General features: G+C 37.1%; 1 protein-coding gene across 1 annotated transcript in view; it reads left to right on the forward strand.

Moving 5' to 3' along the window:
- Nucleotides 1-18,315, forward strand: part of THSD7B (thrombospondin type 1 domain containing 7B) — a 733,321-nt gene that overhangs the window by 158,487 nt on the left and 556,519 nt on the right. Inside the window, exon 2 of the mRNA XM_059166739.1 lies at nt 7,426-8,236. Coding sequence (XP_059022722.1) covers nt 7,426-8,236 — 811 coding nt within the window. The remainder of the gene's footprint in view (nt 1-7,425; nt 8,237-18,315) is intronic.

Consider the following 18,315-nt stretch of genomic DNA (forward strand, 5'->3'; position numbering starts at 1 on the left):
AACAGAAGCCAGCATGATATAGTGTAAAGATCACTGGACTGGGCGTCTGGAATGGAACTGTCCATCCCCTTTCTGCTCCAAATGACTGTGTGACCTTGGGCAACTCATTGGGTTTGTCTGGGCTTCATTTCCTCCTGAAAAGCCATTGGCTGTCACATTACCTTTCCCTTCCCACGTTTGAGGCAGTTAGCAGGCCATAGGTTTTAGTGATCGGAAAGGACCCACTTTATGTCAGAATGCGGTGAAGAATATGAGGTTTGAGATTTCCTTTTAGGCTTCAGAATTTTTAGAAAGTAGAATTCAAACCAGGAATATTGATAAACAATTTTTAAAAGGTGGTTTTCTGTCTCTGTGGTGTTTGCATTAGCTGATGAGTCTTTCAGATATATTTGTAATCTGCTTTGCTGTCAAGTTACTTTTAATGGATGTTCTAGCCACTGGCAACTAATAATTTGTAATCATAAGTGATAAGTAACAGAGGCACTTTGCTTTTCAGTCAGAGACATCTGTCCACAAAGATGAAATGGACTTAGAAAGTGCTGTTAGGTGTCAAACAAAAACACAGTCATCCAGAAAGAGCCTGGAATGTTAGTAACAATGCTTTATGCTTTCTGGAAGTATAAATACTCAGTCTGAATGCTCCACGGTGTCCTCGAGTGGACTCATAAACTGTCTTCAAAAGTAAATCTTTGTACCTTTGAGAATAAAGTTACATTTGGTAGCTCTGAACTGTTGCTGTTAAAATTTTCTGATGAGAATTATCGGAATACTTTAGCACACATATCCTTCAGACCACAGATATGTTTTGAAAATAGTTTTAGTATTAATATAGGATTTTTTTGGTTCCTGTAAGAAGTACAATGGGCTTTTTAAAATAAAATACATTAGGTTTTAATTTTTTCTCATTTGAATTTTTTTCCATTTTCCATGTGTTTCTCTTGATATCCAATGCATAACTCAGTAATATATATAAAATAGTAATATGGTAATATATATACACACATATGTATATATATATAAAATGAACACGTTTTCTCTGTAAGTTTGGGACGTGCTGCATGGCTTTGAGCATACTCTTCTAGCAGGAGTAATTAATTAAGAGTATAAAATAAAAAATGCAGACTTGAAAATGGCCATCTCTTCTGGCTTCTAGATGTGTCCCTGCCTCCAGTGGTCTCTCTCTAAAGTTTGCTGCTTTAGGTCTAATGAGCTCTGGGAACCAAAACATTCAGTGTTCAACTGTGTACAAAGTAAGTGTAGGTAGGCCTGCAGAATAGACCAGATGTCCTCATCAGAAGGAGACTGGCATTACATTTAACACACAGATACTGTAAGAGATACTTGGTGTCTTGTTTATTTTTATATTTCCAGACTCTAATACACTACTTGTCAAATAGCAGCTGATGAGTAATTGTTATTTTAGTGAATGAATGCTCAGATGCTAGTCTTTTCTCTTTCCTTGGGTTCTTTGATTTATTTTAGAAAGTGTGATTTCTTAGATATTTGTCCACTGTGCAAGGGAAGCATTACTTTAATTACTCCACACTAGAGGAGAAGGCTTTTTAGGAAGTGAAAGCTACTACATAAATTTCAAGCTATTTCTTGGAGGTGAGATATCTTACCAGTGAGTCAATGTTGTTTTATTTCACATTTTGTAATGTTGAGGTTTATGAGTGCTTTGGTATAGTAATTATCCACAGATAATTTGGTTAAGATATTAAAGCTTTGCATTCACATTCCTTTCATGCCTCAACCCCATTGCCCAAGTTAAAAATAAAGCAATGTCAGGATAATAAAAGCTGTGGTTGAAAAAAAAATGCACAGTAAAATAACCATCTTTTCCTATTACATGAATGGTATTAAGTCAGGGTTGCTGTCTCAAATGGTGGCAAATGCTGTGCAAAAACCAGAATGTGTTTGTTCTCTCTGACCACTTAAGTTCCCTTTTTCCTTTGTTGTAGGCATTTTAGAGAATGCCACACCTAAAATTCAGGCACCTAGCAGGTCGTCTTTAATATTGGGAGATACATTCATCTCAACTAATCCACTTAAGGGTAACTTAATTAAGAGAATAAAACATGCCAACACTTTTCTGCTTCTAGGGGAATATTACATTAGAGCATCCACATATTTGCACTTTCTGCAAAAACACAGGCAGGAAAGAAAATGGAATTACAGGGTCTTAAATGTGAATTCGATCCAAGAATTCATCCATGCCACCCTTTTGCATCCAAAGATTTTACTTCTAAACCAAAATGTTAACATGTTAATTAAAACTGATGTTATTTAAAATATTTAGCTGTTCATTCCAGTGCAACTTTATTTATCGCACAGAAAAGGTAGTGACTTGCAGGTGGATGGTGTTTTTATATAATGTTGGTCCAGGTAAACAAGTACTGAATTATTATTCCTTTTATACCACTGAAGTATTTTCTGAGAATGTAACACAGCATGGGTTTTAGTTTAAATGCATATTATGTCTAATTAAACTTTTAATCCTTTACTGGTTCTAAATTTTGTTTCATTTGTATTACTTGGGACCTGTTTTCAATGAAGAAATACCAAATTTGGGGCACCTGGGTGGCTCAGTTAAGCGTCTGCCTTTGACTCGGGTCATGATCCCAGGGTCCTGGTATTGAGCCCCAATTCAGGCTCCTTGCTCACTGGGAAGTCTGCTTCTCCCTCTCCTTCTGCCTCTTCCCCTGCTTGTGCTCAATCTCTCTCTGTGAGATAAAGAAACAAATTCTTAAACATGACTGATGTTTAAAAGCCTGGGTTTCCTATATGTTTCTTTAGATTATTTATCTCAGATATATATTGTGACTATAATCACATTTTATGTATATGAAAAGTTTAAAGGCGATATTCATTTTCTCCATGCAACTGCTCAAAACTTGAATATGTTCTATTTCTGAGCTTGGACAAGGGAAACACGATTTCTCAAACTGTAGTTCACATTTTACTTCAATATGTGTGTTTTCTGAAATGGCAAAATCCCTCAGGGCTATGTGATTTTCACTAGTGCGTATGTTTGAAGTTCATAGGCAAACACAACTGAATAAATCATGGAACACATTTTTTTTCTGTGTGCCCGAGAAATGCAAATTATTATAGTATTATAGGTTAATTGCTGAGAGGTCTGGTCTCCATCTTGTATATCTTGTTTGCAATTTTTTTTTAAAAGATTTATTTATTTATTTATTTGACAGAGACTGAGAGAGAGAGAGATCACAAGTAGGCAGAGAGGCAGGCAGAGAGAGAGAGGAAGGGAAGCAGGCTCCCTGCTGAGCAGAGAGCCTGATGTGGGATTCGATCCCAGGACCCTGAGATCATGACCTGAGCCGAAGGCAGCGGTTTAATCCACTGAGCCACCCAGGCGCCCCTGCAATTTGTTTTTCATTTATTTCAAGTGTACACAATTCACTTTGTATTTGCTTGTTACTTACATGCTGTTCAGTTGTCTGCAAAGTTAGCTTTTTTTTTTTTTTTTTAAAGATTTTATTTATTTACTTGTCAGAGATAGTGAGCACAGGCAGACAGAGTGGCAGGCAGAGGCAGAGGGAGAAGCAGGCTCCCCGCCGAGCAAGGAGCCCGATGTGGGACTCTATCCCAGGAGGCTGGGATCATGACCTGAGCCAAAGGCAGCCACTTAACCAACTGAGCCACCCAGGCATCCCTGCAATGTTTGCTTTTAACATGAGGAGAAACTATGCTTCCCTGACTGTGCCTTCCTAAATGTACTGACTAGTGCTTATCAGCATTTCCAGGGCTAGGAGGGGGAAATTGTTCCTCACATACTACCTTGATTACTTGTATTCATTTTCAAAGGAACAGATCAGAGGGATCATAGCTAAGCTAAGAAACAGAACTGCCTTGTGATGTTAGGATTGCATATACTAATGCACACCCTGGAAAAGACTCTTTTCAAATGCAGGGCAAGAGCCCATGCTTAGAGTCTCACGGATCTGGAGTCCCACTCTAGTCTGCCCGGTACTGTGTAACCTTGGATGTGCTTTATAACTGCTCTGAGCTTCATGTCCCCAACTGATGAAATAAACATTCTAGCCCCATGTCAGAGAACTGTTGTAGGAATAGGAAGGAACTGGGCAAACCACTAGGGGTATATGACAAACCAACTCTCAGTTTGTTTGTTTTTTAAATGCCTTGATTTGCCTTGATTTGTAGTGTGGTGTAAATACTCTCATCATGGTTGATTTCAAAGTATGAATGATTTAACAACCACCTGGTAAAATGCTTGAATATGTAACAGTCCTCTAGTACTATCCAAGCCTAGCACAGCACTGCTAGCCCTTAACAAATTGTGATAATTACTTCTTAATAGTTATATTTCGTCTCCCCTTGATCTAAGAAAACTTTTGCTGTTTGATGCATTTCTATATAGATAAAGAATGTGAAGGCTAAGTGAAGGATAATAATGTATAAGGTTTAAAATATTAATGATTTCAAATAATGAAAAAATAGCTACCTTAACAATTTTGAAAGTGACTGAAAAACTTACAAGATGGAAACATTTTAATAAGAAAATGTGTTAGTAAAATGCTTTAAAAGTAAGAATAAAGATCACTTTGTAAGATGTTCTAGATGAATTAAATTTAATATCAGCTTTTTCAGATTGGTTAGAAATGGTTTGATTTCTCTGGTCTTTCTTTCTTTACACAAAAAGTCCTTAGGGGAAAATTATGTGTATTTGATATGTTAACAAATAAAGATATGCAGACAGCCATTATTTAGAAACCTAGTACTTTCAAAAAGAGCTTCTTTCAATTTCATCCAGTATCCGTTTTATGTTATTCAAAACTGGTTATAGATTTTAAAGTTTGCTACAAGGATGTATTTTTGGAAGTATTTCTTTACTGAGTAACCATGGCAATTTTTTTTTTTTTACAATAATGAAAATTTGCATGTGTAGTCTGACATGTTGGACAAGGAATGGCATACTTGAACTGAGATTGCTCCAGAACATCTGGACACATGAAGTCTGTAAATGACTTTCATGTAACAATGAACATCTCAATTAACAAAGCACAAAATTGTGGTTGATTGAGGAGAAAATTACCAGAATTGTGGGCACTTGATGAAATCAGTTTGTGCTGAGAGTACCATTTTTTATGCGCATTTACTGTGCCCAGGAGCAGTCAGTGCTGGGACACTGCGCCTGGGCAATGTGTGGGTAAACTCAAGGACATTTGTTTTCTTTCTTTCTTTCTTTCTTTCTTTCTTTCTTTCTTTCTTTCTTTCTTTCTTCTTCTTTTTTAAGATTTTATTTATTTATTTGACAGAGAGAGAAAGAGAGACAGTGAGAGAGGGAACACAAGCAGGGGGAGTGGGAGAGGGAGAAGCAGGCTTCCCACTGAGCAGGGAGCCTGATGCAGGGCTCAATCCCAGGACCCTGGGATCATGACCTGAGTGGAAGGTAGACGCTCAACGACAGCCACTCAGGCATCAAGGGCATTTCTATGGGTAAAAGGTGACTTACTTCAATGAAACTTCTCTGTCTACTTCAGCAAGAAGAGGCTCCACGATGGGGACACTGAAAGGAGAAAGGACATGAGGGTATTTTCTATGTTAATCTCACTCATAAAGTGACAGAAGCCATTGGCAAGTAGGTCTACATATCCAGACAACGCTGTGAGGAAGAACACTTGTCCTGCACTTTAACAGTGAGAAATCCTCACTGCAGCATATTGGCCACAACTTCAGATATCTGTATCTCTGGGGATGTATATGTCTCTTCCTAAGTGTGTATGTACTTCATACACATTTCCTGTTCCTAGAGATATTATGGATGTGCATAAAAACACATTTCATGAAGTTTTGGATGTTTGATCAGGTTTGGGGGAAGAGAGAAAGACTACACCTTCTTTCTCTTACCTAGGTAAATTAAAATATTTCTCAGGATGTGAATTGCCTTTATTATCACATCCTAGTGCAGGGGCAAAGGTTACATGGTTAAGCTGGTAAAGTTTTCTCAGGTTCACGTTACAACTAAGTAAAATGAAAGAGAGGAAAGTATTCTTTTCCCATTGTCACAAAATGTGATACCTTGCCATCCTTATGAAACGTATAGTCAGCCTTCTGGATAAGGTTGCATGGTGTGTCTATGGATTAGTTGCAAAACTGTGAGAAACATCAATGGATGTTATTTGTCCCTTTCTTTGTGGGACTCTTTCCCATAAAAATATATTCATTAATTAAAAGGTTTGATGTATTACAAACTAATGTTGGAAGCTTGACCCAGAGTTAATACCTATGAGAAATCAAAGTGGGTATATTTCAGGGGTCAGAGAGGCAGAATTTCCATAGGCAGTTCAGTGGAGCTGCTGCTGCTTTTAGTGTATCCTTTCCCATCAGATATTTTCTTTTTCATGCAATTCACTCTGCAAGCAAAATCCCAAAGCAGGGACACCTATTTAGCAAATGAAAGTATATTTAAGATACTTTGACAGGTCATTTTTTAAAAACATAGTTCTCTTCTGAGCCACCTGCTGTATTGAGGTGAAGGCTTGGAAACATGAAAAATTCTACTTTATTAAAATCCTGGGTTTAGGGACGCCTGGGTGGCTCAGTTGGTTAAGCAGCTGCCTTCGGCTCAGGTCATGATCCCAGCGTCCTGGGATCGAGTCCCACATCGGGCTCCTTGCTCCACAGGGAGCCTGCTTCTCCCTCTGACTCTGCCTTCCACTCTGTCTGCCTGTGCTTGCTCTCACTCTCTCTCTCGCTTACAAATAAATAAATAAAATCTTTTAAAAAAAAATCCTGGATTTAGGGCTTTTCTTTTATTATTATTATTTTTTAAAATGTTTTATTTATTTATTTGACAGAGAGTAGGCAGAGGCAGACAGAGGGAGAGGGGGAAGCAGGCTCCCCGCTGAGCAGAGAGCCTGATGTGGGGCTCGATCCCAGAACCCTGGGATCATGACCTGAGCCGAAGGCAGAGACTTTAACCCACTGAGCCACCCAGGCTCCCCTGGGGCTTTTCTTTTAGATTGAAACACTAACTAGGAAGTATTAATATTGAGTTAGATATATAGGCTTTAAAACCTAATGATTATAATGATAGCAATCATTTATTAAGTGTGTATTGACACCACCTTGTCCCTCCGATCCTCAGAATAGCTCTGCAAGTTAGTGCTTTTATTCTGTCTCTTAGGTCGTTAAGGAAGCGAAGGCTTAGAAAGTGGAAGTAACTGGTCCACGTTGACATTGCTGGTGAGAGACCGAATGGGGACTGTTAACAAAAGCAAACTGATGCGGCGTCCACACTCTTAACAACCAGATGATATTGTCCACTCAAACCCGTCATTTCATACTGGTCGTGTTGGGAAGTGTTCAAATTGACCCATCTTTGTGTGGATGGCGGCTTGGAACCTCTGCGTAACTGACGCCCTTGTCTTTCGCCCGCAGGCCCCTGGGGAAGGTGTACGGGCGACTGTGGACCGGGAGGAGTGCAGAGTCGCGCGCTGTGGTGCTTCCACGCGGAAGGGCGGACGAGTCCCGTCTCCAACTGCGACGAGAACCACAGGCCTCCCAAGGAAAGAAGTTGCTTCCGGGTGTGTGACTGGCACAGCGACCTCTTCCAGTGGGAGGTCTCCGACTGGCACCGCTGTGTGCTGGTTCCCGCCAGCGCCGGCCAAGCCCCGCCTCGGACCGCGGCGTGCGTGACGGCACAGCACGGGCTGCAGGACCGCACCGTGCGCTGCGTTCAGAAGTTGAACAGAACCAGGGTCGTCAATGAGATTTGTGAACACTTTGCCCCTCAGCCGCCCACAGAACAAGCTTGCCTCGTGCCCTGCCCCCGGGATTGTATCGTGTCGGAGTTCTCGCCGTGGTCCGAGTGCCGCGAGGGCTGTGAGAAGCAACTGCAGCACAGGACGCGGGCGGCCATCGCTCCCCCTCTCTACGGCGGGTCTCCGTGCCCCAACCTGACCGAATCCAGGGCCTGTGACACTCCCATTTCCTGTCCTCTTGGCGAAGAGGAATATACTTTCAGCCTTAAAGTAGGACCGTGGAGTAAATGTAGACTGCCTCATCTTAAAGAAATTAACCTCAGTGGAAGAGCTGTTCTGGATTTCAGCTCTGATTCAAAGGAGCGAGTCACCTTTCGACATCAAAGTTACAAGCCACATCACCTGTCCAGGCCCTGGGACTTAGACATAGGTTATCAAACCCGGCAGGTCTGGTGCACCAGAAGTGACGGGAAAAATGCCATGTTAAGGTAAAGAGGTCTTCGGTGTTTTTATCTTCGATTCACCTAGATATTTTACAACGTAATTTCAGAAGGTTTCCTTATGAGTCCCTGTGAAGGGAACATTATAACCAGGTTGGGATTTCATCAGAGAAGTTTTCAGTTTCAGTTATGACTATTTCAGAGTATAGACCAGGCAGGGCTCTGAATTCTTCCATAGTTAGTAGTGCAACTATAGAGGATAGGGCATATATTACCACGGTTTATCAAAATATCACCCAGTTAAAACAGGTTTCTACTGTTACTACAGTAATAAAAGACTGAGCCCTTCTTTATAATAGTAAAAATTCCAATTGACTCTCAAACTTGGTATGTAAGTTAGGCAAACATTTATCATTTTCACAACTTTCATTTTTTTTTTTTTTTAAGATTTTATTTATTTACGAGAGAGAGAGAGAACACACTCAAGCAGGCAGAGAGGCAGGCAGAGGCAGCGAGAGAAGCAGGCACCCTGCCGAGCAAGGAGCCCGATGCGGAAATCGAACCCGGGACCCCTGGATCATGACCTGAGCCGAAGGCAGCGGCTTAACCAACTGAGCCACCCAGGCGTCCCACGACTTTCTTTTTTAAAATTTGTTTTTGTTTACTTTTGTTTTCATGATTAAAAGGTTCTCTAACATTTTAGTTGTAGATTTTTTGTTGTAGTAATAATGGCAGAAAGTTAATCCATTAACTTAATGGCATTATGTAACTATTACTTATTTAATAATTATCCATTATTACTTCTTAAGAAATAATGGCAGTAAGTTAATCTGTCCAAATGAATGCTTTCTATGACATTGATTTGAAAAAACAATATTACCTTGCTCAATAATAAACCAAATTACAAATCTGTAAAGGAAATGGACTACAACTTTTAAAAGGGAAAATTTAGGCTTAAAAATTATTTGTAACTGTTTTACTTTAAATTCTGGTACCAAAAAAATCATGACATAAGTATATAGAAATATGCTCACAGTTGTGTTTAATTTTCCCCAGAAGGTCTTAAACGGAAGCACTGGTATTTTACTAAGTTTTTTCCAAATTTAAATGCCTTTCACTAGTGCTTTAAATTATAAAACAGTGAAACGCTCATCCCTAGAATTAATCATTATCATCAGTTACTGTTTTCTTGGAATCCACAGCTGGCTGGGAGAGGCTCAAAAGACTACCTCTGTTATTGAAGAACAAAGTAATATTGTGATTTTGTTTTGTTTTGTGTTTTTTCTTTTGACTTCACAAATGAGTGTATTTTGTTTTTGCTGCTTCATTCTGATTTATGCCATATGCAATTGGCAAGTCCATTGAAAAGTGCTTTTCTGCCTTTTATTGCCTGCCCCCGTGAAGCCCAAAAGATTAAGCAGATGATTTGGGTGATTATTGTTTGAATGTGTGTTTGTGGGATTCTGCAGACACCGTTTTCTTAATAATTCCAGAGAATGTTTTCATTTTTAGGCTGCTTGTTTTTGCCGTGTTTTGTTTTTTAATTCGGTGACTTTATTTTTTACAGTGGTTTTAGATTTACAGAAAAATTGAGTGGAAAATACAGTTTCCATATATCTTCTCATCACTCCCCTCCACACATATAGTTTCATACATCTTGCATCAGTGTAGTGTTTTGCTACAATTCGTGAGCCAGATCAATATAGTACTATAGTCCATAGTCTGCATTAGAATTCACTGTATTGCACATTCTATGGGTTTGGACAATTGTATAATGATATATATCTACTGTTACTGTATCGTACAGAATAGTTTCACTACCCCAAAATCTGCTCCACCTGTTGATCCCAACTTTCCTCTCCCCAGTTCTGTTCCCTGACATTCAATGATATTTTTACTGGTTGCATAGTTTTATCTTTTTCAGAGTGTTATATAGTTGGGATGATACAGTAGTTAGCCTTTTTCTTATTGGCTTCTTTGTCTTAATGATATGTATTTGAAGTTCCTCCATGTATATTCATGGCTTGATAGCTCAGTTCTTTTTATCACGAATAGTGTTTGTTGGTTTACCAACTACCCCCCCCCCCCACTCCCACCCCATATACACAGGGCAAGAAGAGACCAAAGAAAGAGGCAGACCACTCCAGACTGGTAGGTGGCATTTTAATAAGCAAGAGAACTAACTTACGAGGCTTGTTTTAGGTGGCTGCAAAAATGAGTAGATCTATGAACCCACCTGCCAAATCTTAAAAGTTTATATAGAGGATTTAGATGGGGCCAGTCACATATTATCCCCCCCCTCCCAGCCAGATGGTCTCAAAACACTCCCTTGAGGCTACATCCTTAGAGAAGTTCCCACTGTGTACAGAGTATATATTCCCAGGACAATGGAGGGAGTGAGGAGCCTCCAGTTGCCCAGGTCCAGACCAAGGGTCAACTAGAAGTCACACCCTCTTGATTACTTCCTCCAACTGTATTCTGTTGCATAGCTATATCACAATTTGTTATCCATTCACCTATTGAAGGACATCTTGGTTGCTTCCAAGTTCTGGCAGTTATAAAGTTTCTATAAACATTCATCTCCAGATTTTTATGTGAACATACGTTTGCAACTCATTTGGAAAAATACCAATGGGCACATTCCTGTATTTTATGGTAAGAGTTTGTTTAGTTCTGTAAGAAACTGCCAAACTGTCTTCCAAAGAGGCTGTGTCATTTTGCATTCCTACCAGCAATAACTGAGAGTTCCCATTGCTTCACATTCTTGCCAGCATTTGCTATTGTCAGTGTTTTGGATCTTAGCCATTTTTAAATAGGTGTGTAGTTGTATCTTGTTTTAATTTGCAATTCCTTAATCACTTATGATGTTCAGCATCTTTTCATATGCTTACTTACCATCTGTTTATCTTCCTTGGTGAGGTGTCCAAATCTTTTGCCAATTTTTTGAGTGGTTTTCTTATGGTTGAGTTTTGCAAATTCTTTGTATATTTTGGATACTAGTCCTTTATCAGATATGTGTTTTGAAAATATTTCCTTCCAACTTATGGCCTACCTCTTGAGTGTTTCAAAAGCATCTTTCACAGAGAAGAATTTTTTTTGTTTGCTTTTTTAAAATCTTAATGAAGTCCTATTTATCAGTGTTTCTTTCATGGACTGTTCTTTGATGTTCCATCTAAAACAACAACAATAAGTTCTCTAAACCTAAGATCAACTAGATTTCCTCCTATATTGTTTTCTAGGAGTTTTATAGTTTCACATTTTACAATTAGGTCTATTATCCAGTCTAATTTTTGGGAAAGAATGAGGTCAATGTCTGAATTCGTTTTGTTTTTTGATTTTTTTTTTAAAGATTTTTATTTATTTGTCAGAGACAGAGGGAGAGAGAGTGAGCGAGCACAGGCAGACAGAGAGGCAGGCAGAGGCAGAGGGAGAAGCAGGCTCCCTGCCGAGCAAGGAGCCCGATGTGGGACTTGATCCCAGGACCCTGGGATCAGCTGCTTAACCATCTGAGCCACCCAGGTGTCCCTCGTTTTTTTTTTTTAAACATGTGGATATTCAGTTGTTTTAGGATCATTTGTTTAAAAGACTCTACATTCTCTATCGAATTGCCTTTGCTCCTTTTTCAAAGATTATTTGTTTTTATGTGGATCTATTTCTGGACTCTCTGTCTTTATTCCACTATCTATTTATCTATTTGCCAGTAAAACAATACTAATACTTTGATACTGAAGCATTAAAGTAAGTCTTGAAGCTGAGTAGTGTCAGTCCTCTGAATTGTTCTTTTTTTAATGTTGTATTGACTGTTCTGGGTCTTCTGTTTTTCCATATAAATTTCAGAATCAGTTTTTTCGATATCTACAAAATAATTTGCTGAGATTTTAGTGTATGGAGCAATTTGCAAAGAAATAACATCTTGATAATATTGAGTCTTCCTCTCCATGTACCTAGAATATTTCTTCATTTATGTACATCTTTGATTTCATCATCAGAGTTCTTCACTTTTTGTCGTGTAACTCATACATATTTTTTAGATTGATACGTAATTCATATATTTTGGTGCTAATACAAATATATTGAGTTTTTAATTTCAAATTCTAATTTTTCATTGCTAGTATACAAGAAAGCAAATGACTTTTATATACCTTGTTTTCTGTTACAATCACTAGTTTCAGGGCTATGTGTTATTATTGTTGATACAGATTCTTTGGGATTCTCTATGTAGGCAAGCATATCATTTGCAGGCAAAAGAAGTTTTATTTCCTCCTTTCCAATCTGTAGTCCTTTCATTTCCTTTTCTTGTCTTATTGTATTATCTAAGGCTTTCAGTTTGAAGTCAAATAGGAGTGATAGGGATGGGCATCCTTGCCTCATTCCTGATCTTAGCAAGAAAACATCTGGTTTCTCACAAGTAAGAGTGATGCTAAATGTAGGTTTTTTGGTGGCTATTCTCTTCTTTAAAAAACTTTTTTTATTTTAGAGAGAGCAAGAGCATATGCTTGAGTGCAAGCAGGGAGGGGGCAGAGGGAAAGAAACTCAAGCAGAACCTGTTTGGGGTGGGCTGGGGGTGCTTAATCTCATGACCCTGAGATCATGACCTGAGCTGCAATCAAGAGTTGGATACTCAATTAACTGAGTCAACCAGGCACCCCATGAACTTTATTTATCATGTTGAAGAATTCCCCCTATATTCCTAGTTTGCTGAGAATTTTTGTGATGCATTGGTTTTGGTTTTTGTTAAGTACTTTTTTTTTTCCAAGTGCTTTTTCTGTGTGTATAGATATGATGGTGTAATTTTACTTCAGTCTGTGTATATGTTAGATTGTGTTAGTTGATTTTTGAATGTTGAACCAGCTTTGCATACCTGGAATAAATCGCATTTGGTTATGATGTATTTTTTTAATGTATGTTGGGTTTTATTTGCTAATATTTTGTCAATATATTTTTGCATATATGTTTATGGGAATATTAGTCTTAGTTTTCCTTTCTTATGTCCTTGTATGGTTTTTGGTAATAGTGTAGTGCTGGCCTCATGAATGAATTGGGAAATGTATATTCTGCTTTGATTTTCTGAAATAAATTACATCAAATTAGTGTAGATTTTTCTTGACTGTTTGTTAGAATTCACAGTTGACCCATTGGGACCTGGTGTTTTCTGTTTTGGCAGGTTATTAATTATTGATTCAATTTCTTTAATAGAAATACACCTACTCCTATTATAGATTTTTCTTTGTGTGAGTTTTAGCATGTTGTGTATTTCAAGGAATTGATCCATTCACATAATTTATCAAATTTGTCAGTATAGATTTGTTCATAATATTCCTTTATTATCCTTTTAATGTCCATGAGATCATTTTTGATGACCTCTCTTTCATTACTGATATTAATACTTTGTGTCTTCTTCTTCTTCTTCTTCCTCTTCCTCTTCCTCTTCTTCTTCTTCTTCTTTTTCTTTTTCCTTTTTTCTTTTTTCTTTTTTTTTAATTTAGTTAACCTGGCTAGAGGTGTATCAGTTTTACTGACTGTTTTTGAGAACGAGCTTCTGGTTTCAGATATTTCTCTACTGATTTTATGTTTTCAGTTTTATTGATCTCAGTTCTAATTTTTATTATTTTCAGTTTGCCTACTTTGGATTTAATTTGCTCTTCTTTTTCTAGTTTTCTAAGGCAGCTTAGGTTATTGCTTTTAGGTATTTTCTTTTTTCTCTACTATGTGAATTGAGTGCCATAAATTTCTTTCTAATCATTGCTTTCACTACATCCCACAAATTTTAATTAGTTGCATTTTTATTTTCATTCAATTCCAAATAGTGTTTAACTTCTCCTGTGACTTCTTTGACCCATGCATTATTTCAAAGGGTGGTGTTTAATCTCCCAAGTATTTGGGGATTCTCCAGCCATATTTCTGTTATTGATCTTTATTTTAATTCTGTTGTGTCCTCAGAGTGTACTTTATATGATTTCTGTTCTTTTAAATTTGTTAAAGTGTATTTTGTGGCCTGAAAATTTGGTCTGTCTTGGTGAATGTTCTGTATAATGTGGAGAACAATGTGTATTCTGTTATTGTTGGGTGGAGTATTCTGTAGGTGTCAATTATATCCCGTTGATTGATGGTGCTGTTTGGTTCAACTGTGTCTTTACTGATTTTCTGCCTGCTGGATCTGTCCATTACTGATTGAAGGGTGTTGAAGTCTCCAACTATAATAGGGAATTCATCTATTTTTCTTTGCAGTTCTATCAGTTTTTGCCTCATGTATTTTGATGCTCTTTTCTTAGGTTCATACACATCAAGGATTGGTATATATTCTTGGGGAATTGACCACTTAGTTGTTATGTAATATCTCTCTATAGCCCTAACCGTTTTTCTTTTCTTTTTTTTGTGTGATTTTATTTTATTTATTTATTTTTTTATTGTTCCAAGATTCACTGTTTATGCACCATACCCAGTGCTCAATGCAATAAGTGCCCAATGCCCCACCCCTCACTCTTCCAAAACCCTTAGTTTGTTTCTCAGAGTCCTCAGTCTCTCATGGTTTGTCTCCCCCTCTGATTTCCCCCAACTCACTTCTCTCCATCTCCCAGTGTCCTCCTAACTGTTTTTCTTGTTCTGAATTCTGATTTGTCTGGAATTAATATAATGACTCCAGCTTTCTTTTGATTACTTTTAGCATGGCATTTCTTTCTCTATCTCCTTACATTTTACCCGTGTCTCCTTACCCGTGTCTTTAAAGTGGGTTTCATGTAGATAATATACAGTTGGGTCTTGTTGGTAATCCACTCTGACATTTTCCGTCTTTTAGTTGGTATATTTGTATCATTGACATTTAAAAATAATTTTTTATTTTATTTTTTAATTAAAAATTTAATCCATCAAATATAATTTAATTTAACTTTAATTTAATTTAATTAAAATTATTAACATTTAAAATTATTATTTATATAATTGGATTAATATCTTTTACATTTATTGTTTACTCTTTATTGCCCTATTCTTTGTTTCTCTCTTTGACTTCTTTTGTTTTTTTATCTCTGATTGCAATTGAACATTTTATATTATGCCATTTTGTCTCCACTCATAACATATCAATTATAGTCTCTTTTCCGTACCTTTTTCAATGGTCACCCTAGAGTTTGCAATGTAAATTTACAACTAATCCAAGTCCACTTTCAAATAAAACTATACTACTTTACATATAGTACAGTATCTTGTAACAGAATATTCCCAGTCCCTTAGTCTCATCCCTTATAACACTGCTGCCATTAATTTCTCCTACCCATAACCCACAATTACTCAATACATTGTTATTATAATTTTGAACAAACTATTATCTCTTAGATTAGTTATGAATGAGAAAAAATAAAATATTTTACCTTCAGTTATTCCTTCTTTAACAGTCCTTTTTTATTTATGTAGTTCCAAGTTTCTGACCAGAACCATTTTCTTCTCTCTAAAGAATTTCTTTCTAACATTTCTTTCAGGGCAGTTCTATTAATGACACATTTCCTAAATTTTTGTTTGAGAAAGTCTTTATGTCTCTACTTTTAAAAGTTAATTTCACTGGATATAGAATTTAGAGTTGGTGGGTATTTTTTCTTTTCTTTTTCTTTCTTTTTTTTTTTTTAATCAGCAGTGCTTTTATTTAGACAAATGCTAATGATGATGAACTATTAGGGTTAGAATCCTCCTTTGCATTGAGATTTTGATCCAGGATCTTCAGTTGTGAAATTGTTATCCATTTGCTCATATGGCATTTTTTTTAACCTTATTGATTGATTGATTGATTTAGTTAGTTAGTTCAATTAGCCAGCATATAGTACATCATTAGTTTGTGATGTAGTATTCAAGGATTCATTAGTTGCTTATAATATAGTGTGGGTCTTTTTCTGCCAACACTCCATTCTGTTTTTGCATGAATAGGTTTTTGTTCGTTTATTTTGTTTACTATTAACACCCTAGCTTTTTTTTTTTTTTAAGATTTTATTTATTTATTTGACAGACAAAGATCATAAGCAGGCAGAGAGGCAGACAGAGAGTGAGAAGGGGAAGCAGGCTCCCTGCTGAACAGAGAGCCTGATGCAGGGCTGGATCCCAGGACCCTGAGTTCATGACCTGAGCCTAAGGCAGAGGCTTAATCCGTTGAGCCATCCAGTCGCCCCACAGGAATAGTTTTTAAAAGACATTTGATGTAGGGGTGCCTGGGTGGCTCAGTCCTGAGGCCCTCTGCCTTTGGCTGAAGTCATGAATCCAGCCCAGCACTGGGCTATCTGCTCCGCTTGGCAGGGAGCCTGCTTCTCTGTCTTTATCTGCCTGCTGTTCCTCCTACTTGTGCTAGCTCTCTGTCAAATAAATAAATAAAATCCTTTCAAAAAAATAAAAAATAAAGAAAGAAAGAAAGAAATTTGATGTAATTCTAATCCTTGCTCCCCTATAGTTAAGGTGTTTCTCCTTCCCACTTCAACCTCTTATTGCCAGCTTTTTTCAAGATATTCTCTTTGTCTTTGATTTTTGTTTTAAATATTGTATGTCCTGATGCAGTTTTTTTGTTTTGTTTCATTTTATTTATTTATTTATTTATTTATTTTCTTTATTAAGTTTATCCTGTGCTTTGTGTTCCCTGAGCTTCCTGAATCTTTGGTTGGTCATCTGTCATTAATTTTGGAAAATTTCTCATTCATAATTACTTCAAACATTCCTTTTTTACTTCTCTTCCCTCCCCTTTCCTTTCCCTTTCTCTTTCTCTTTTCTTTTCTTTTCTTTCACTTCTGATATTCATTTGATTTCTGATACATTATTTGTAATTGTCATAACTCTATTATGACTTTTCTTTTTTTTCTCCTTCATATTTCACTTTTGGAAGTTTCTTTTGACACTTTTCAAGCTTAGTGATATTTTCCGTAGCTATGTCCAGTTTATTGACATATCAAAGGGCATTCTTCATGTCTGTTTTAGTGTTTTTAACTTGTATCATTTCTTTTTGATTCTTTCATAGAATTTCCATCTGTCTGTTCATAATATATAGGATTGCATAGTGTAAATTTCTTATGCTAGACTTTTAGCATAGTAATCATAGTTGTTTTAAATTCCTAGTATGATAATGCCAAAATTTTTGCTATATCTGATATTGAATCTTATGCTTGCTCTTTTTCAAGCTGTGTGCTTTGTCTTTTAGTAGGTATTTTATTCTTTTGTATGTCTTGTATTCTTTTGTTGAAAGCTGGACATGGTGTATTGTGTAAAAGGAACTTAGATTAAACAGGCTTTTAGAATGAGATTTTGTCTTTATTTGGCTAGGATTAGGGTGTGTTTGCTGTAGTTATAGAGGTGAAATGCTAAAATTTTCTTCAGCTGTCCTTGTTATATTTTTTCCCTTTTTCACTTTTCTTTTTGAGTTTTCTTAGAGAAGTCTTCCTAATTAAGGTCTGGTAAATGAAGTTCGTTTTATTGTAATTTTCTGTTATTGAGCTGGATCCTCATTAATGTTATTCTGAATTTTGGAGAGGGGGAAATGTTTTATATTATAGGCTTATGATTTGGTCTCAATCTTTTATTGAACCTGTTCTCCTAGGATGTGGACTTTGTTTTACTTTATTTTATTTTATTTTGTTCAATTAACCAACATATAGTACACCATTAGTTTTGATGTAGTGTTCAGCGATTCATTAGTTGCATATAGCACCCAGTGCTCATCATCACATGTGCCCTCCTTAATGCCCATCACCCTATTACCCCATCCCTACACCCTCCTCCCTTCTATAACTCTCAGTTCAGTTCTTGGTGCTCAGAGTCTCTCATGAACTCTCCTGGAGTTCAGAGCCTCTCAGTTTGTCTCCCTCTTGGATATATTCCCATTCAGTTTTCCCTCCCTTCCTCTCTGGTGCTCTGTTCTATTCCTTGTTTTCCACATATGAGTGAAACCATATGATAATTGTCTTTCTCTGATTGGCTTATTTTGCTCAGCATAGTGGTAAGTATTCATCCTTTCTGATGGCTGAGTAATATTCCATTGTATATATAAACTACATCTTCTTTATCCATTCATCTGTTGAAGAGCGTCTCAGTTCTTTAAACAGTTTGGCTATTGTGGACATTGCTAGTATGAATGTTGGGGTGCAGGTACCCCTTCTTTTCAC

This window comes from Mustela lutreola, chromosome 3, assembly GCF_030435805.1.
Source record: "Mustela lutreola isolate mMusLut2 chromosome 3, mMusLut2.pri, whole genome shotgun sequence".
Lineage (NCBI taxonomy): Eukaryota > Metazoa > Chordata > Mammalia > Carnivora > Mustelidae > Mustela > Mustela lutreola.